We start from the raw sequence: 21,444 nt of genomic DNA on the forward strand, positions 1-21,444 counted from the left end.
AACGGGGAGGCTTCCCCAAGGAGGGGGTTGCTGGGATGTGAGTCCGCGTGGGGGTAGCGACAGAGGACACAGAAGGTGGGAGGCCCAGGGTGGGAGAGAGGAGGGCACGGCGGAAAGGCTGGTGGAGGCCGGAGAGGCTGGGGGTGGCCACAGCAATACAGTCAGGTCTCATGCACACGCCCTTGTTCACAGAGCATTCCTCACAGCAGTCAAAGAAGTGGGAACAGCTCAGATGTCCCTCAACTGGTAAATGGGCCAACAAAATGTAGTATGCCCGTTCACCGGAGTCTTGTTTGGCAATAAAAGGAACAAAGCGCCCTGGCCGGTGTGCTCAGTGGTTAGAGTGTTGGCCCACCCATCCAGGTTCATTTCCTGGTCAAGGGCACATACATACCGGGGTGGCAAGTTGGATCCCCAGCCCCGGTTTGAGGCAGGCGTGGGAGGCAACCAATCAATGTGTCTCTCTCACAGCAATGTTTCTCTATCCCGCTTCCTCCCTCCCTTCCACTCTCTCTAAAAATCAATGGAGAAATATCCTCGGGTGAGGATTAACGAAAATAAAAATAGAAGGAACAAAGTATTAGCACACGCAATAGCGTGGACGAACCCCACGTGTGTCATGTCCAGGGAAAGCAGCTGACACAGAAGAACACATTCTGAAAATGTCTCTAAGGGTCTAACCTAGAGGGACAGGAAGTAGATTAGTGGGTCCCTGAGCTGGGGATGGAGGGAGGGGTGGGGTGGCTGTTAATGGGCACGGGGTTTCTTCGATCATGGTGTTAACCTGAAAGTAAAAGGCCAAAGTGAGAGGCAACAGGGGTTTATTTGAGGTTAAAAAAAAAAAAATAGTTATCTGGGAAGCCCTGATTCAGACAGAAACCCAAATGGTGTTCTGATTAGGAAGCAAAGGCGGGGGTGGTTACGAGAAAGGGCAGGGGGGCGGTCACATCAGCAGAAGGAATATTACGTCAGTAGAATACCAATCACATCAACGAAGGGAGGCATTGCTATAGGTGCAGATAAAGCAGCTCCGTGCTGCCATCCCTAAAGGATGGTTTTCCTCTTCGGCCCTGTATCATCCGCCCGCTATTCCTCAGATCTGCCTTCTTGTTATCTCCGCAAACAGTTCTTCGGAACACGGGGTTGCTTAGGCCCAGTCCAAAGGCTCCTTTGCCCAGTTCTAACATTCCGAGGGTTTGAGGCATAAGGCACGGCGCTGACACCACTTTAAAGTGGCTCTGTTTATAGTTCCTAGATTTTTTAAGTGGTGATAGTTTCATAACTTTGTAAGTTTCTTTTTAAAAAATATATTTTTTTAAATTTATTTCAGCGAGGAAGGGAGAGGGAGAGAGAGAGAGAAACGTCAATAATGAGAGAGAATCAATGATCAGCTGCCTCCTGCACGCCTCACACTGGGGATCAAGCCCATAACCCCGGCATGTGCCCTGACTGAGAATTGACCTCCTGGTTCATAGGTCAACGCTCAACCACTGAGTCATGCTGACCGGGCTGTAAGTTTCTTAAAAATCATAGAATTGTACACTTAAAGTGAATAGATTTTATGGAATAGGAATTATATCTCAATAAAGCTGTTTTTAAAAATCAAGTCTTAAATGGAGACATCTGTAATAGTGTCAACAATAAAAATAAAGAAAAAGATAAGTAAAAATAAAGTCTTTCTCCCCAAAGCAATGATTTTTTTAAATAGGCTTTTATTGATTTCAGAGAGGAAGGGAGAGGGAGAGAGAGATAGAAACATTAATGATGAGAATTATTGATTAGCTGCCTCCTGCATGCCTCACACTGGGGATGGAGCCTGCCACCCAGGCATGTGCCCTGACCAGGAATCGAACCGTGACCTCCTGGTTCATTGGTTGATGCTCCACCACTGAGCCACACCAGCTGGGCCAAACAATGATTTTAATTAGTGATGGGATCAGGGTAGGTCCAACTCCCCACCCTGCCCCACATCAAGACCCTTCTCCACATGACTCTGCACTACCTGGGAAGTCATATTTTTTAGATATGTCTCCTTAGGTAATGAAAACAAAAGAAAAAATAAACAAATGGGACTGCATCAGAATAAAAAGCCTTTGTGCAGAGAAGGAAACCATCACCAACAACAAAACCCAACCTACTGAATGGGAGAAGACATTCACCAATGATACATCCAACAAGGGGTTAATATCCAAAATGTATAAGTAACTCATATACTTAACACCTAAAAGACAAACAACCCGATGAAAAAATGGACAGAGGACCTGAATAGACATTTCTCCAAAGAGGACATACAGATGGCCAACAGACATATGAAAAGACTCTCAACATCATTAACCAGGGAAATGCAAATTAAATAACAGTGAGATACCACCTCACACCTATCAGATGGCTAGCATCAATAAATCAACAAACAACAAGTGTTGATGAAGAAGCAGAGAAAAGGGAACTCTTATGCACTGCTGGTGGGATTATAAATTGGTGCGGACACTATGGAAAACCATATGGAGGTGCTTCCAAAAATTAAAAACAGAACTACCATATGATCCAGCAACACCACTTCTGGGTGTTGACCCAAAGAAACCCAAAACGCTAATTCGAAAACACATATGCACCCCTATGTTCATTGCAGCAGTATTTACTGTAGCCAAGCCATGGAAGCAACCTGTGTCCATCTATACTAATAATAGAGGAATATGCAAATTGTCCAGGATGCCATCACGGTAACAGTAACGACCGTACAGCAGGCTACATGGGGTGACAAGGCCGGCAAGGGGGTTAGCGAGGGTCGACCAAACAACTAAACAGCAGGCTTCGTGGGGTGACAAGGGCAGCAAGGGGGGCAGTTGGGGGTGACCAGGCCAGTGGGATGGGCAGTTGGGGGTGACCAGGCTGGTGGGGGGGGCAGTTAGGGGCAACCAGGCCAGCAGAGGAGGGCAGTTGGGGGCAACCAGGCCAGCAGGGAGGGTAGTAAGGGGTGACCAGGCCAGTGGGGGGCAGCTGGGGATGACCAGGCTGGCAGGGGGGGCAGTTGGGGGCGACTAGGCCAGCAGGGGGGGCAGTTAGGGGCAATCGGGCCAGCAGGCAGAGGCGGCTAGGGGTGATCAGGCAGGCAGGCAGGTGAGCAGTTAGGAGCCAGCGGTCGCGGATTGTGAGCGGGATCTCGGATTGGAGAGGGTACAGGCTGGGCTGAGGAAACCCCCACCCCGTGCATGAATTCCATGCACCAGGCCTCTAGTTCATACATAAATGGATAAAGAACCAGCGCCCTCTACTGGCAGAGCTTAACATCATGCTCACAAGGAGAAATGCTTCAAGAGTCAGAGTCCAATCCTCTACAGCAGAGTGGGTCCTGAAGGTGAACTGGGAGCTGAGAGGCAATCGATTGATAACAAACACACCTTCTAGAAGCCACCGCTTGCCCTCTGTTCTTTCACTGTTCCTTTTCCATAGCATTCTGCTCTCACTGTGTGGAGGTAACAACTTCCTGAATTTTTCTGTGGACACGTTTAAATATTTTTTTAATATTTTTTATTTATTTCAGAGAGGAAGGTAGAAGGAGAGAGAGAGAAACATCAATGATGAGAGAGAACCATTGATCGGCTGCCTCCTGCAAGCCCCACACTGGGGATCAAGGCCGCAACCCCAGGCATATGCCTTTGCCCAGAATCGAACCCGGGACCCTTCCGTCCACAGGCCGACGCTCTATCCACTGAGCCAAACTTGCCAGGGCCGTTTGAATCTTTTAAGCTCTCGGCTATTCCTAGGTTCATCGTTGCTTCAGCTGTAGGAAGTTTTCCTGTCCGTGTATCTTGTTATTCTCTGGTTTTCCCTGAAGCCTGGACATCTTTACTGCTCGCTCATGTTACTTACAAAGGACTACTGAACATTCCAGGAGCTGGTGGGGTTCCTCGTGCTGTGGTGTCAGTGTGTCCGTTCCCCAGTGGGTCTCTTCCCAGAGCAGGAGGTCTGCCTGGCACCCCGGCCTGCGGGTGGGGCCTGTGGGCTGGCGTCCTCCCCTCGGTGATAGAGCAGCGACAGACTGCGCAGGGCGTGCTCCCAAACACGGCGAGGGCGTCACACCAGCACGGCAGCCCCGCACGGCGAGCCCTGGCTTCCCATAGAGACCCCTTCAGGGTCTTTAGCCAAAAAATTGATCATTTTCACCAGGAGATAAAAGCCCAGGCACCACCTGCTCAGACTGCTCCGTGTCCATGGTTACCACTGGTATAGGTTTTTTTTAAGTTTATTTTAAAGACGAAGTTACACTTAGCAATTCTCCATTTCACTCCCGTCATTCAATGTGTTTGCCTGCTCTGAGCCCAGAGCCACTCGGGGGGGGGGGGGGGGGTGTCTGATGAGCAAATCACCTCTCGCCGTCCCCCTGGCCCTCAGGGGTGAATTCTGGGGTGAGCGTCCCTCCCCTGGGCTTTGCCTGTCACCCTCCTTTCCTCTCTTCTCTGCTTTCTAGGGGTGTGTGGGACCCTCTCCGCTGCTGCTGAGCCTGCTTTCATGTCTTTTCGGTCAGAGTTTCGACTTTTCTGCCACCTGGCCACTGTCCACCGGCTTGACTGGGGGGCCTCTTTCCACGTGCCTATCTTGAGCCAATCAAATGGCCTTGCAAATAAGTCAAGATTTTACCAGCCCAAGAATTTCAGGGAGAAGAATTCTTTTTTTAATCATCATCAGAAATTCTGACCAAAATGGCAAAATGTGGATTTCATGCCGCTCACGGGATCTAGTTACTCAAAGAGAAAACAAAGCCGAACCCGACCTGGTTCACAGCTGGGGTTGCAGGCCCTTTGCCCCGTGGGGGTGGGAGCGATAGGCTGCCGGCTGCTGGGCACAGACCTCAGCCCCCGGTCGGGGGTGCGCGGCTTACCCTGGCATGTGGTGACCACCTGGGGTGGGACAACAGGGCGGGCGACGCAGCGGGCACAGGAGTTGGTGGCTGACGTGACACAGATCATGCCAGGTCGACATTCACAGACGCGGGAGGAGTTCCACGTGCAAGGTGTCTTCTCCACGAGGTAATCTGAGGGGCACAGAGAAAGGGAGGATGGGGGGTGGCAAGGGCAGCGGGTGCAGGAGACCCCGGAGGCTAGGGGTGCATTCACTCTGGAGCAATTGTTCACCTGACTTCCCCACCGAGCTGGCCTTTGGCCCGCTCCGAATAATGCCGCTGAGCGAAAGCAGACAAGAAAGGAGTATATCCGACATGCTTCCGCTCACAGAAAGTGCTGGAAAGTGCAGCTTATTCCATAGTGAGGAAGCAGACGGACTGCTGGGTGTGGGTGGGGGGTCGGGGTGGGGGAGGGAAGAGAAGGGGCATGAGGAAGCTTGGGGGGAGGGTGTGGGTGGGGTCAGGGCGGGGGAGGGAAGAGAAGGGGCATGAGGAAGCCTGGGGGGAGATGGGTGGTTATCACCTTCACTGTGGGGGTGGTTTCACAGTCCCACACATAGGCCAACACGTATCAAATTGCACACTTTAAACACGTGTGTTTTCTTAGACATCAACTATCCTATATAATAAAGAGCTAATATGCTAATTAGGCCGGATGGCAGAACGACCTTCCAGAATGACCTCTGCCTCTCGGCCAGCGAATTTCATGCACCAGGCCTCTAGTATCTCAATAAAGCTGTTAAAGGCATCCAGAGGGCAGGGTGACTGGGCAGGGGGATAGATGGACCAAGACTGACCCCGACTCTTTGAAACTGGTGATCGTCCATCCCGTTCCCGATCCCCTCTACTTCTGAACAAGTTTGAAATCGTCAACGATAAAAAGGCTTTTTTCCAACAACAAATAAAAGGCTAGAGCTTTCATAAAAGAAAAGGTATAATAATGCACCTACATATGTTTGGAGACATTTTGCAGCCTCTATTTATGTGAAAATAGAGTCACTGCCTCAGGTGAGACCAATGTGACTTGCTCAGTAAGAGCCCTTCTTCTGGGCCGTTTACTGAGAGGCCTCCCATGATAAAGGGGAGGGGCCGCACCCCCGGGGAGAGCGGGAACTGGTGGGCACCGGGGGAGTTTGTGCCAAGGGCAGGAGTGGGCTCGGCCAGGAGTGAGATGGCTGGGGATGATGACAGCTATTACCACTGCTATGGCTATTCATAGCATCATGTGCGTGCGAGGCAGTGTTCCTAACGCTCTACCTGATTCATTCAGTTCCATCTATTTCGTTCCCACAGCTCCCTGCGATAGCCCTATTATTACGCCCATTGTACAGATGAGGAAACTGAGGCACGGGGAGGTTCGGCAGCTGGCTGGATTGCTAAGCTACCAAGTGGTAGAGCCAAGATCTGAACCTTGGCACTTGGGCTCCAGAACCTGTGCTCTTAGCCCCTCGCTGCCCCTCAGGTTTCCATTACGAGTTAAAGGAGTGCTCGGCCAGAGTCGTCTCTTGTTTCTCCATCTGACGATGGCCAGAGCAACAATCCGGGTCCGTCTGCTCTTCCAGGGCTCTGGCACTCACACGCCAAGAGGCTCGATGCTCCCCTTCCCTTAACTCGCGTGGGGTCTGTGACCACCTCAACAGGGAGAGGTGGTGGAAGTCACGCCATGTGAGTCCAAGGCAAGGTCATATTTAAATTCTACCAACCAGGTTGGAGAGTATCTTTTCCTTCATCATCTTACCAACAGATATCAATCTTTCTAATTTTTGTGGATCTTATAGGTAAAATAATGGTATCTTATTGCATATCTCTCATTCCTAATGAGACTGATCATTAAAAATATTTTTATTAGCTATGGTATATGATTTGTGTCTCCTATGGATGGCTCAGTTTTATAGATCTTGTCCATTTTTCTGCTTGGTTGTCATTTAAAAATAAAGCTGAAGTAATTCTTTATTTAAAAAAAAAAAAAGAAGCAATGTGGCTTCTCCAATCCTCCCCGCCCCCATTCCTGGGATCCAGCCACCAGGCCGCGAGGAAGCCCAGCGTGAGGCCCCACATGGCAACTGGCATCGGCCCCCAGAAACGCAACGAATAAGTGCTCAGATGCTTCCAGCCTCCAGCCTTCGAGGTTTCCAGCTGAGACCCCAGAGTCATGGAACAGAGACCAGCGGTCCCCCAGTGTCCTGTCTGAATTCTGACCCCCGGAATCCATGAGGACAACGAGTGGCTTGGCTTTCCTACTAAGTTTTGAGAGAATTTGCTACGCTGCCTCTCCTGGAACAGTGGCCCCCAGGGACAGACTGCTCTTCCCTGTCGGGTCTCCCTCGACGCTGGCCGGGGTCGCTGCATGAAGAAACCCGGACAGGGAGACAGAGTCACTCCCTCCTGCGATGGCCTCTGTGACGAGCCGGACGCTAACAACCGAAGAAGCGTGAGTCCTGGGCCACCTCCCGCCCCGTGTGACCCTCCGGGACGTCACAGGGCAGTTGGTGGTGCTACGAGGCTGCGCTGCGCGGGACCAGAGCCCAGAAGCTGGGGGCAGACACCTACGCCAGACTCCATCCCTGCCACTGTGGCCTCTGCGGTCCCCTGACTTCCCTAAGCCTCAGCTTCCTCTTTGTAAAATGGGGACAATGGCCACCTGTGCACCACACGATAGTTCCGAAAGTAACGGGACGAGTTTGGAACAGGGAGGCGGTTGACAAAGGTTCGCTTGCAGGAGAGAGTGAGTGCATGGAAGGTCTCTGAGAAGGGGTCGCTGCCATCACAACCCCAACCATGAGGGGGAGTCACTAGAAGCTGACAGCTCAAGAACCCGAGAGCTGAACCAGGCCCAGCCCAAGACCAAACTCAGAGCTCCCCACCCCCAGCTGCTCAGTCCCTCCTGCAAGACGCCCATGCCCAGGCCCCGGAAGGCGCCCCTGGTGCAAAGACGGGCTCCTACCTCCCGAGCAGCTCACACAGGCTGTGCAGCGGCCGTCCCTGTCCAGGTAGTAGTCCCGCTCACACTGCTTCCTGCAGTCGGCGGACCCCAGAGGGCACAGGCGCTGCGGGGACCGTGCTGGGGAAAGAAGCAGAGACAGTCCGGGTCAGGCCACCTTGGCAGAGGCCTCACCTCCCCACAATCACTAAAGCCCCCCCAGCTCCGTGGCCACACATGGCAGACCCATCCCCAGAGCAGGTCATGAGGCTCAGAGAGGGAATGACTGTGTCTAAGGCCACACAGGAGATGAGCTCTGAGCCCCCTATACCTTTGGTCTCGCCCCCCACATCCATCCACCATTTCCACTATGCCTCACTCCACGCTCACTCCTCAAAGCTTTGACAGCCACTTGCCCTTTGAGATCAGCAATGAGGCAAGGAGCTCTACCATCACAACCTCTATTCAAGCAGGGTACAGAACCCTAGGCAATGCAATAGGGCAAGAAAAAGAAATAAAAGTGACAGTTTTTAGAAAGGGAGATATCCATCTGTTATAGACATGATATCCCTGAGTACACAGATAATCCCAAAGAATCTGCAGGTGCATCATTAGAACTAAGTGAATGAGCGAGGTAGTTGGATACAATGTTCCGATATCTGAGTCAATTAAATGTCTGTATATGTGGGTTGAGCCATATGGAAATGCTGTTTTGATAGGTCAGCCAGTCAAATATTGGCAATTTCACACAGTTCAAAAAGAATTGGAACATGACGTATTGAAAAAGATATCGTTGGGTCATCATCAGAAATATTAAATACCGCCCTAACCGGTTTGGCTCAGTGGATAGAGCATCGGCCTGCAGACTCAAGGGTCGCGGGTTCAATTCCGGTCAAGGGCATGTACCTTGGTTGCAGGTACATGCCCAGTGGGGAGTGTGCAGGAGGCAGCTGATGGATGTTTCTCTCTCATCGATGTTTCTAACTCTCTATCCTTCTCCCTTCCTCTCTGTAAAAAATCAATAAAATACTTTTTTTAAAAAAAAAAGAAATATCAAATACCTAGATCTCTAACAGAAACATGTAAACATGTCTACATAGAAAAAAATAACAAAGCATTACTGGGAGAATTTAAAGAAGGCCTGAACAACTGTAGGGCTATGCCGCATACTCAACACTGCAGCAGTGGATTCTCTCCAAACTGACCAACAGCTTCGCGGCAACCCTTATCGAAATCTCAGCAGGACAGTCTGTGGGATTTGAAAAGCTTATTCTAAAATGTATGTGTGGTGCAGTGGTTGAGCATTGACCCATGAACCAGGAGGTCACGGTTCAATTCCTGGTCAGGGCACATGCTGGAGTGTCAGTAGGGGGGCGTGCAGGAGGCAGCCAATCGATGATTCTCATCATCAATGTTTCTGACTGTCTCTCCCTCTCCCTTCCTCTCTCTTAAATCAATTTTTAAAAAACGTTAAAAACTAACTTTAAAAATGTATGTGGAAACGAAAATTACTAGAAGAGCCAATTCTAGAAGAACAAAGCTGAAGAAGTTGCTCAACCATCCAGGAAGACTTCCCGAAAAACTGCAGGAATTAAGACAGTACAGTGTTCACACAACAGACAAGAAGACTCATGGAACAGGAGACAAAGTCCAGAATCACACACACACAGACATGGACTTTTGACATACATTAAAGCTGGCGTGCAGAGCTGCGGGGAAAGGACGGTTTATTTGGAAAATGGTGTTGGTTCAACTGGATATCCACGTGGACACTTTAACATGACCGCTGCCTCACACCATACACACGCACCAGGGTGGATGGCAGAGCTCAACATGGAAGGCGAAGCAATAGTGATCCCAGACAACAAATACAGGATGACTCTGAGAGCCCGGAGGAGGGAACGTCTTACAAGGCAGAACATAGAAAGCACCCGTCACAAAGGAAAAGATGGACCGATCCGACTGCATTAAAATTAAGAACACCTCTTCATGGAAAGACACCGTGAAGAGAATGAGAAGGCAAGCAACGTATTTGAGCACAACTGTAGGACAAAACCTAGAATTATAAGAAGTCCTGCAAGTGAATTTTTTTAAAAAAAGCAACAAGAGAAATGAAAAAAATACATTCGCACAAAGATTTTTCAGTATTCAGTATAGCCCCAAAGTGGAAACAACCCACATATCTGTCTAAATAAGCCATGTGGTGCACCTCTACCATGGGAGGCTATTAAGTAACAAACAGGGGAGACTGGAGGGTCCCAACCCGTCGCCATGGGAACCAGGAGGGTGCCAAACCGACCCCTGCAGAGGCTCACCTGCTCTGTTGCAAGCAGCAGCACCGACCTGAGAGTCCGGCACTCGGGAGGCACCCCAAGCTGCTGTTAAGTGAGTGGTTGCCCCCACTGTCTACTCTGGCTCTCAAGGCCTCAGCCTCTCCTCCCCACACTGACCCGGCCCACCCCGCACAGGTCACCCACCGATCAGACACCGTTGCTATGGGAAACGGCCTGTAGCTCCTCTGCAGAAATTACCTGGATCCAGCCTGGGCTTCCCCACGGGGGAGAGAGAGTTGGGAGCCCTCATCATTTTGGAATCAGCTTCGGGGGTGAGAGGAGTTTCCCCTTCAAGAAGCGGGGTCCTGGCGTCGGAGCTGGCTGAGGTCAGGGTGGGCTCGGCCGGGGGGGTGGTGCCGCTGGGAAAAAAGCCAGAGATGGAACGGATGGTTCTGCTGATGGGGCAGGGGAGGTCTGTGCTCAGGGATAACTGTTTCTATGGCGCAGGGGGCCCCAGACCTCCTGCCCACAGCTTCCGGCGAGACCCCCTGTCAGGGAGCCAGGGCTGTGTTTTCTGCGCCTTCTGGGCTTCCTGTGCCTCCTGTGCCTCCTGCGTAATCAGGGCAGGCAGAGCACACAGTAGGGCCTCAAATGACTTGCAGGGATGGCCTCTCTCCACACTCACTGCTGTTCCCCGGAGCCCAGGCACCCTGTGCTGAACCCCACCTGCCCCCCTCCCCCCAGCCCAGCTATGGTCCAGGCATCCTGTGGGTGAGGCAGCCCCACACTTAGGTGAGCTGGATGGGAAGGGCCGGAGTCACCTGGCAGGCGCCCTGCAGTCCTCCGGGCCGGTGCCGCAGTCAGGGCTGGTCCCCGGGGAAGGGGGCTCGCAGACGGTGTCCCTCTGCGCTGTGCCTGCAGGGGACACAACGCCTTCAGACTTGGTATTGAGGAGTCCGAAGACGCCAGGAGTAGACTTCTACCCACACAAACCAGGGTCGGTCCTGGGTGGGCACCTGGCAAACGCAGTGGCATCTGGTGTTCACACCGGCCCAGCTCCGTTCCCCTGGGGGTAAAGCAGCCGATTTTCCTTGGACCCCACCCCAATCTCAGTATCTGTTTTAGGGCTGATTTCCTCCCCTCCCCCTTCCCTTCCAGGAGTAGCCATGGGGCCAGGATGGACCGATCAAATTATTCCGTTTCTTCCATTCCTCTGGCCAAGATGGATTGGCTCAGGGATGGGCACGTGACCTAAGCCACGCCTGTCTGAGGTGCGGTGTCAAGGTTTTACTTTTGGTTGTTGGAAATGTAGGCCGAAGAAGCGGTCTCCCCCCTGGCGTTGGGTAGGGAGCAAGCCTGGAGCTGCTGGGCGGCGTCTTACAGACACCTGAGCACAGGGGATAGCGATGAGAGGCAGGAAAGGACGGGGCGCCTGGATCCAGCCATGCCTGAAGCTCCCCAGAGCTGTCCCCAGGCTTTTTAGTTACATGTGCCAAACATTTGAGATTTTGCCACTTGCAACCCTAAGAATCCTGAAGACTAACTGGGTGGAGGCCGAGTGGGGAGGGAAACTCACAGCGTTCACCATCAAGTGGGCCTGGGTTTGCCCGTCACCCCTATCGAGTCGTAGCCGCGCCAGACAAGGCAAAGGATTATAGTAAGAACACCGTCTTCGCCGGGCTGCTGTCGGGACAGAGCGGCGCCCGTGCGCCTACCACACGGTGGGACACCCAGCAGGTGCCCAGGGAGTACCACGTCCCTTTCCGCATCTGGACTCCTGCCCCATCGCTGAGACAGGACCCGGGAGTGACCTTCAAACCCTCGCCCGATGTCCTCCGCTCGGTGGTCCTGAGCGATGTGCCTGCCACCCGGACCTCCGTTTCCTCCCTGCACGATGGAGCTCATGCAGTCTGCCTCATGGGATTTTGTGAATTCCAGGAACAGGAGCTGTGCAAGCTCTTAGCTGGGGCTTAGCGAGACTGAACTTGACCCAGAAACTATTTCCTGTTTTACAGTTGGAGAGATGTTGTCCCCTGGGAGAGCCCATGGGGGAACCTAGAAGTTAGCCAGGGTTTGGCAGCCACAGGCTGAGCCCTCCCAACTCGGCCCTGTCCCACAGGAAGATGATGAGATCACACGGGTCATTTAAATCTTCTAGGAGCCACATTAAAAAACAGTACAGCCCTGGCCAGGGTGGCTCAGTTGCTTGGGCACCAGCCCGTGCACCAAAAGGTTGCTGGTTCAATTCCCAGTCAGGGCACACGCCCGGGTTGCAGGCTCGATCCCTGGAAGGGGGCAAGCAATCGATGTTTCTCTCTCAGCAATGTTTCGATCTCTCATTCCCTCTCCCTTCCTCTCTCTCTCTAAAAATCAATTTAAAAAAATATTTTAAAAAGGTAAAAATAGCCCTAGTTGGTTTGGCTCAGTGGATAGAGTGTCGGCCTTCGGACTGAAGATGTCCTGGGTTCGATTCCAGTCAAGGGCACATGTCTGGGTTTCGAGCTCAATCCCCAGTGTGGTGTGTGCAGGAGGCAGCCAATCCATGATTCCCTCTCATCATTGATGTTTCTATCTCTCTCTCCCTTTCCCTTCCTCTCTGAAATCAATAAAAATATTTTTTTAAAAGTAAAAAGAAACATGTGAAATTAATTTAAATATGTTTACTTAACTCAATGGATCTAAACTATTGTGTCAGCAGGTAATCAATATAAAAAATAATTATGAGCCCTAGCTGGCTTGGTTCAGTGGATAGAGTGTCAGCCTGAGGACTGAAGGGTCCTGGGTTTGATTCCAGTCAAGGGCACATGCCCAGGTTGAGGGCTTGGTCCCCAGTGTGGGGCATGCAGGAGGCAGCCGATCAATGATTCTCTCTCATCGTTGATGTTTCTGTCTCTCCCTCTTTGAAATCAATAAAAATATTTTTTAAATAATAATTATGAGATGTTTTACATTCTGTTATACTAAGTATTTGAAATCCATGCATATTCTATACTGATAGCGTATCTTAATGCCACTGGACACATTTAGGTGCTCAATGACCACATGTGGCCAGCCACTGGCATCGCCTCAGGCAGGGTGGGTAGGGGCAGCAAAGAGAGGACTCTGGCGCCACCGTGTGGCAATCACAGGAAAACCACTGGTTCACACGCCCTAGTTCAGTGATGGCGAACCTTTTGAGCTCGGCGTGTCAGCATTTTGAAAAGCCCTAGCCTAACTCTGGTGCGGTGTCACATACAGAAATTTTTTGATCTTTGCAACCATAGTAAAACAGAGACTTATATTTTTGATATTTATTTTATATATTTAAATGCCATTTAACAAAGAAAAATCAACCAAAAAAATGAGTCCACGTGTCACCTCTGACACGCGTGTCATAGGTTCGCCATCACTGCCTGGGACAACTGAACTCAAGGCATTTGACAGATGGGGAGACTGAGGCCCAGAGAGCGTTGGGAACACACCCCACAGATGCAGAGCTCTATGAAACCCCAGGCATCAGATGCTCAGTCCGGAGCCCTTTCCACCCCACCGCCCTGCCCCTGCTTGTGGGCAGCGGGCTTCTGCGTGTCCCTTAGCAGAGTGTTTTGTGTGACCCAGCTAAAGGCTGAGTAGGAGTTAACTAAATGAATGGGGAGGGAAGGGTGTCCCAGAGCAAGGGAACAGCATATGCAAAGGCCTGGTAGAAGGGGAAAGTGACAGACCAGGTGGGACCCAGGGAAAGGGGAAGGCGGGCAGGCCAGGGGCCGTGGGGCCGGAGGAGGGCCCCCTGGTCTTCCCTTTGCTCCACATATCTCAGACTTGGAGCCCAACAAACCAGCAACCCAGAGATGCCCACGTACACAGGCTTTAAGACAAGAGTCCCCTAGCCCGGCCCTCGGGGCTCAGTGGCTCAATTTCCGGTCAGGGCCCATGCCCGGGTTAAGGGCTGGATCCCCAGTGTGGGGCTTGCAAGGGGCAGACGATCAATGAATCTCTCTTATCATTGATGTTTCTTTCACTCTCTCCCTCTCCCTGCCTCTCCAAAATCAATAAAAATACGTTTAAAATATATTTTTAATGTAAGTCAGTATTTATTTTATATTAAATATACCTACATAAAAATATTTTTTATTATTTTTAGGCAGGTATGTGAGGGAGACACACACAAAATACGATGTGGTTTTGCAAGGGAGGTTGTGGCTGCCTGCCACGGGGAGAAACTGGGGTGAGAGCAGGAGAGAGAATTGGGAGGCAAAATCTGTGGGAATGGTGGCTGGGCTGGCTGGGAGGTCAGGGAGGGGAGGGAGAGGGTGGAGGAGAGGAGGTGGGATGGGACTTTGGAGAAGGACCAGGTCACGGGCACTTTCCGCCCCAGCGGCCATGGCTCCCTCTGATCCCCTGTGGCAGTGGCACCTCTTCTGGGCTGTGATCCAGCACCCACCTGCTCCCCCGGCCTCCCTTCTGAAAGGCCGTCCCCATGCCGCCCACACGGGACCTGTGGCCTTTATTTCCTCTCTGGCCACCTGGCCCTCCTTGTCAGACAATCAGAAGCCCAGAGAAGGTAAGGAAGTTGCCTGAGGCCACACCGCAGGCTGGAGAAGAAAGCGGTTTCCGGTCTTGAGCCTGGTGCCCAGCCTCTTGCTCCTCTCACTCCCAGGAGTCTCCCAGGACAGAGACTTAAGGTTTTCTCTTGCCCCCGAGAACCCCGAGCCTCAAACCATCCCAGACCTCCTCCAGCCAGGCCTGTGCCTTGGGCCCCCAGGGTCTCTCTGAGCCTGGGACACAGGGGACGGGGAGGGGCACAGGGGCCCTGGTGCCTGGCGCACTGATGGCATCATCCATGTGAAAGGAGCTGTGATCTGCCCCACAGGGAGGCCCTGGGAGGCGCGGGGTCATCTGGAGGTCGGCAGGGCTGGTACGGTGTGGGCACAGATCTCAGGCCCGGGCTGGGGGTGGGGTACTTACCGGGGAACTTGACAATCGTCCCTGGGGGGCAGACGGAGTGGGGGAAGCAGCGGGCACAGGAGTTGGAGGCTGACGTGACACAGAACATGCCGGCCCGGCACTCACAGATGCGGGGGGAGTTCCCCGAACATGGCTTCTTCTCCACAAGGTCGTCTAAAGGGCACAGAGGAGGGTCACAGAGGACAGAGGGAGGGCGAGGGAAGGGACAGTCCGCCCGCGCGAGAGAGGGCTGCTGCGGCCTTCCGCTGGGCAGGCAGGGTCCTGAGGCAGCCACCTCCCAGCCCATGTCCCTGGAGATCACTAAACTGGTATTAAAAATAAATTAATGTCCCAATTTTAAAATAGGGCACCAGGCCTGCATGGCGCAGTGGTTGAGTGTTGACCTATGAACCAGAAGGTCACGGTTCAATTCCTGGTCAGGGCACATGCCCAGGCTATGGGCTCGATCCCCAGCGTGGGGCGTGCAGGAGGCAGCCAATCCATGATTCTCTCTCATCATTGGTGTTTCCATCTCTCTCTCCCACTCCTTTCCTCTCTGAAATCAACAAAAATATATTTTTTTAAAAATAAAATGCACAAAAAGGACATGGCAGGACATTAAACATGTGTTTCTAAGTGAAAGAAACCAATCTGTAAAGGCTGACTCAACTCTATGACGTTCTGGAAAAGACAAAACTATGGAGACAGTAAGAAGACCAGTGGTTGCCAGGGTCCAGGTAAAGAGTAGGGGAGGAGAGATAGGCAGAGCTCAGAGGATTTTAGGGGCTGAGACTACCCTGCAAATCCTGCAACAGTGGACACAGGACACGACACGTTTGTCAAAAGCCATAGAACTTCGAACACAAAAAGTGAACCTTAAAGTAAACTATGAACTGTAGTTAATCGCGTACAAGTACTGGCTCATCAGCTGTAACAATACACCACACCCAGGCAAGGTGCTCACAATAGGAGAGACTGTGGGGCGTAGCAGAGAGGGGGCCATAGGGGGACTCTCAGTACTTTCTGCTCAATTTTCCTATAAATTGAAAACTGTTCTTTAAAAAGATCTATTAAGGCCCTGGTTGGTTTGGCTCAGTGGATAGAGCATCGGCCTGTGGACTGAAGGGTCCCGGGTTCGATTCCACGTCAAGGGCACGTGCCCCAGTTGCAGGCTCCATCCCCAATAGGGGGCGTGCAGGAGGCAGTCGATCAATGATTCTCTCTCATCATTAATGTTTCTCTCTCTCCCTCTCCCTTTCTCTCTGAAATCTCTCTCTCTCTCTCTCTCTCTCTCTCTCTCTCTCTCTCTCTCTCTATATATATATATATATATATATATATATATAAAATTTTTAAATGGCTCTTCTACCTTTAAAAAAAAAAAAAGATCTATTAAGTATTTTTTTAATGAGCCAAGGATTTAAGAAAATGTTTTTCCGGAGAAGATACACAAAAGGCCAGTCAGCACATGAAAAGATGCCCAACACCATTAGTCCCTAGGAAAATGCAAACCAAAACCACAATGAGATGCCACTTTACAGCCACTGGGATGGCTGCAGTCGCCAAGACAGACAACAGCAAGTGCTGGCGAGGGTGTGGAGAAACCGGCAGCTCACACCAGGCTGGCGGGGATAGGACTTAGATTGGGCTGAGGAAACCAGTGACGGTTCCTCAAAAGTGTAAGCATAGATTTATTGTTTTTAATTTTATTTATTGATTTGAGAGAGAGAAAGGAAGGGGGAGAGAGAGAGAGAGAGAGAGAGAGAGAGAGAGATGTCGATTTATTGTTCCACTTATTTATGCATTCATTGGTTGATTCTCGTACATGCCCTAACTAGGGATCGAACCCACAACCTTGGCATATGGGGACAACTCTCTAACCAACTGAGCTGCCCAGCCAGGGCCAAACATAGATTTACCTATGATCCAGCAATTCCACTCCTACATAGCTACCCGAGAGAACTGAAAGCATATGTCTACACAAACACTCATACAGGGTCAGAGCAGCTCTATTCGTTACAGCCAAAAAGTAGAGCTACCCAAGTGTCCACCGACACCACAAACAAAACGTGGCCCATCCATCAAAGCAATCACGCTCAGCCGTGCAAAGGGGTGACATGCGACCCCTGTTCCGTCCGGATCTGCCTCGAACACACTACAGTTAGGGAAGCCGGACACTGAGCCACACACCCTGGGACTCCACTTCCATGAAACGTCCAAGGCAGGCAAGTCCACAGAGATGGAAAGTGGGTGGGGGGATGGGAGGAGGAAAGACTTGGGAGGCAATGGGTTTCTTTGGGGGTAGGTAGAATGTTCTGGAATTCGATAGTGGTGGTGGCGGCACAGGGTGAGTCCAGTATAATAAAATCACTGCACTGTACACTTTAAAATGGTGAATTTTAGCCCCGGCTGGATAGCTCAGTTGGTTAGAGCATCATCCTGATACTCCAAGGTTATAGGTTTGATCCCCAGTCAGGGCACATACAAGAATCAACCAGTGAATGCATAAACAAGTGGAACAACAAATTGATGTTTCTCTCTCTCTTTCTCTGTCTCTCTCTCCCTCCCTCCCTCTTTCTCGCTCTCAAAATCAATCAATAAAATATTTTAAAATAGTGACTTTTATAAACTAAATGAACCACAATATCCCAATTATGTTAAAAATAAGGCGCTAAGCCCTAACCGGTTTGGCTCAGTGGATAGAGCGTCGGCCTGCGGACGCAAGGGTCCCAGGTTCGATTCCGGTCAAGGGCATGTACCTTGGTTGCGGGCACATCCCCAGTGGGGAGTGTGCAGGAGGCAGTTGATCGATGTTTCTCTCTCATCGATGTTTCTAACTCTCTACCCCTCTCCCTTCCTCTCTGTAAAAAAATCAATAAAATATATTCTTTTAAAAAATAAGGCGCTAAGTATTAGGAGGTCTGCACATGAGGCCCAGGTGTGCAAACTCCTTTTATTGTTCCCTAGAGCACATATATTAAAAGGGTCAGTAAATACTGTTACACAGCGCAATGTCAGCAGCTATGCATTTGCTAACTTCTATTAGGGTAACCAATTACTATTCATCTTGTTAATAATTATGTGCTAAACCTACAGGGCACAAAGGATACAAATAAAGAGCGTTCACTTTTTTCTATTAATAATGTCTGGTAGTTATTAGTCAGAGAGAGCCCAAAGCAAGCCCAGCAATGACTGACTGTCCTTCTCCATGCTTGCAGTCTGACCATGCTTTGAAATCTCATAGACTTCGGTTTTGTGGTGACCTGAGCATTTGCTGAATTAAGCACTAAGCATTTAAAAATACCAAACAGGCCCGGTCAGCGTGGCTCAGTGGTTGGGCATCAACCCATGAACCAGGAGGTCGCGGTTCAATTCCCGGTCAGGGCACACGCCTGGGTTGTGGGCTCAATTCCCAGTGGGCCGTGTGCAGGAGGCAGCCGATCGACTGATGTTTCTATGTCTCGTTCCCTCTCCCTTCCTCTCTGAAATCAATAAAAATATATATTTTTTAAAATAAATAAAGAAATAAAAACACCAAACATACCTAATGCATTATGAAAAAAATTGTTAGTGGTGACTTTGATCCCAAATAGAAAAGTCACTGGTAAAAGTAATGAATGAGTGAACGCGAACATCTCTGGAGAGCAGTAAGGGGCTTCCTTGGCCAACCAGAAATGACAGACCCCCTCCAACGTGGGAGGCAGGTGGGACTGATGGAAGAAGGAGGCCACAGCCCAAAACACAGCCCAGAGGACTGTGCTGGGAGAGGCCCCGGGGTGCTCCAGTCTCTGCGTGGGGCCCAGCAGGGACGGGCCCCAGGGAGTGGGACAGGAGCATCCAGGCGGGTCAGTGTCCCAGATTCCTCATCCGCTGATGCCGCAGAGCTGGAAGCCAAGCATCTCCCCAAGGAGGCTCTGGGGGGAGGGAGCTGGGCAGTGCCCTGCGGCTGGTCAGACCTGTGAGGAAAGGACCCTGAGACCCAGAAGACCAGCCACTGGCAGACCTGTCCCTCCCACCTCCTCCATGGCCACTGGAGTGGGTTCCACAAGGAAACCAGCACGAAGATGAAAGGGCCCCAATACCTAGGAATAAACTTAACTAAAGAGGTAAAAGACCTCTACTCAGAAAACTACAGGATGTTGAAAAAAGAGACAGAGGAAAACATAAACAGATGGAAGAACATACCATGTTCATGGATTGGTAGAATCAACATCATTAAAATGTCCATACTACCCAAAGCAATCTATAAATTCAACGCACTTCCCATTAAAATGCCAACGGCATATTTCACAGATCTAGAACGAACTCTCCAAAAATTCATCTGGAATTTAAAAAAGAGCCCGAATAGCTGCAGCGATCCTGAGAAAGAACAAAGTAGGTGGGATCTCAATACCAGATATCAAGCTGTATTACAAAGCCACTGTCCTCAAAACTGCCTGGTACTGGCACAAGAACAGACATATAGATCAATGGAATAGAATAGAGAACCCAGAAATCGACCCGAACCAATATGCTCAATTAATATTTGACAAAGGAGGCAAGAACATACAATGGAGTCAAGACAGTCTCTTCAATAAATGGTGTTCAAAAAATTGGACAGATACATGCAAAAAAATGAAACTAGACCACCAACTTACACCATACACAAAAATAAACTCAAAATGGATAAAAGACTTAAATGTATGACAAGAAACCATAAAAATTCTAGAAGAATCCAAAGGCAACAAAATCTCAGACATATGCCGAAGCAATTTCTTCACTGATACTGCTCCTAGGGCATTGGAAACTAAAGAGAAAATAAACAAATGGGACTACATCAAAATAAAAAGCTTCTGCAAAGCAAAAGAAACCATCAACAAAACAACAAGAAAGCCCACTGCATGGGAGAACATATTTGCCAATGTTATCACCGATAAGGGTTTAATCTCCAACATTTATAGGGAACTCATACAACTTAACAAAAGGAAGATAAACAATCCAATCAAAAAATGGGCAAAGGACCTAAATAGACACTTTTCAAAAGAGGACATACAGAAGGCCAAGAGACATATGAAAACATGCTCAAAGTCACTAATCATCCGAGAGATGCAAATGAAAACAACAATGAGGTATCATCTCACACCTGTCAGACTGGCTATCATCAACAAATCAACAAACAACAAGTGCTGGAGAGGATGTGGAGAAAAGGGAACACTCTTGGTGGGACTGCAGACTGGTACAGCCACTTTGGAAGACAGTGTGGAGTTTCCTCAAAAAGTTAAAAATGGAACTCCCAGTCCTGACCGGTTTGGCTCAGTGGATAGAGTGTCGGCCGGCAGACTGAAGGGTCCCAGGTTCGATTCCGGTCAAGGGCATGTACCTTGGTTGCGGGCACATCCCCAGTGGGAGTTGTGCAGGAGGTAGCTAATCAATGTTTCTCTCTCATCAATGTTTCTAGTTCTATCCCTCTCCCTTCCTCTCTGTAAAAAATCAATAAAATATATTTTTAAAATAATGGAACTCCCATTTGACCTAGTGATCCCACTTCTAGGAATATATCCCAAGAAAACAGAAACACCAATCAGAAAGGATATAAGCACCTCTATGTTCATAGCAGCACAATTCACCATAGCAAAGATCTGAAAACAGCCTAAGTGCCCATCAGTAGATGAATGGATTAGAAAACTGTGGTACATCTACATGATGGAATACTATGCTGCTGTAAAAAAAGAAGGAATTCTTAACATTTGCAACAGCTTGGATGGACCTGGAGAGCATTATGCTAAGTGAAATAAGCCAGTCAATGAAGGAAAAATAGCACATGATCTCACTCATTTATGGATAATAAAGACCATTATAAACTTATGAACAAAAATAGATACAGAGGCAGAACAGCATCGAACAGACTGTCAAACTACAGTGGGAAGGCCAGGGAGGGTTGGGGGGTGGTTGGGGGGGGCGGTAAGAGATCAACTGAAGGACTTGTATGCATGCATATGAGCATAACCAATGGACACAGACACTGGGGGGTAGGGGAGGCCAGGAGATTGTCAAGGGGCGGAGCGGGGGAGGGGGGGAAGGAGACATATGTAATACTCTTTGTAACACTTTAAGCAATAAAACAAAATTTAAAAAAAAAAGATGAAAGGGCCCCAGACTCAAACATACACTAATGCTCGAGGAAGCAGGCACAAGGGAAACAGCCTGTAGAGTCAGTACAATCAATATTCTCAGAGGAAACAGAGCCATGAAAGGGAGCCCCCGACCTACCCTCACGCCTGGCTGGTGGGATTGTGAATTGGCGCAGCCACTATGGAAAACAGCACTTGAAAATAAAACTCCCTTATAACCCAGAAATTCCACTCCTGGGTATTTATTCGAAGAAATCCAAAACACTACATCGAAAAGATACGTGACCCCTATGCTCACGGCAGCATTAGTCACGCTAG

At 50.0% G+C, this 21,444-nt stretch overlaps 1 protein-coding gene across 1 annotated transcript in view; it reads right to left on the reverse strand.

Moving 5' to 3' along the window:
* The window catches only part of TNFRSF8 (TNF receptor superfamily member 8), a 64,489-nt gene that overhangs the window by 20,969 nt on the left and 22,076 nt on the right, over positions 1-21,444 (reverse strand). Inside the window, exons 4-8 of the mRNA XM_059691226.1 lie at positions 15,038-15,190; positions 10,915-11,008; positions 10,352-10,512; positions 7,845-7,961; positions 4,880-5,032 (exon numbers count right to left, since the gene is read on the reverse strand). Of these exons, the coding sequence (XP_059547209.1) occupies positions 4,880-5,032; positions 7,845-7,961; positions 10,352-10,512; positions 10,915-11,008; positions 15,038-15,190 (678 nt within the window). The remainder of the gene's footprint in view (positions 1-4,879; positions 5,033-7,844; positions 7,962-10,351; positions 10,513-10,914; positions 11,009-15,037; positions 15,191-21,444) is intronic.

This window comes from Myotis daubentonii, chromosome 3 (genome assembly GCF_963259705.1).
Source record: "Myotis daubentonii chromosome 3, mMyoDau2.1, whole genome shotgun sequence".
In the NCBI taxonomy this organism is placed as follows: Eukaryota; Metazoa; Chordata; class Mammalia; order Chiroptera; family Vespertilionidae; genus Myotis; species Myotis daubentonii.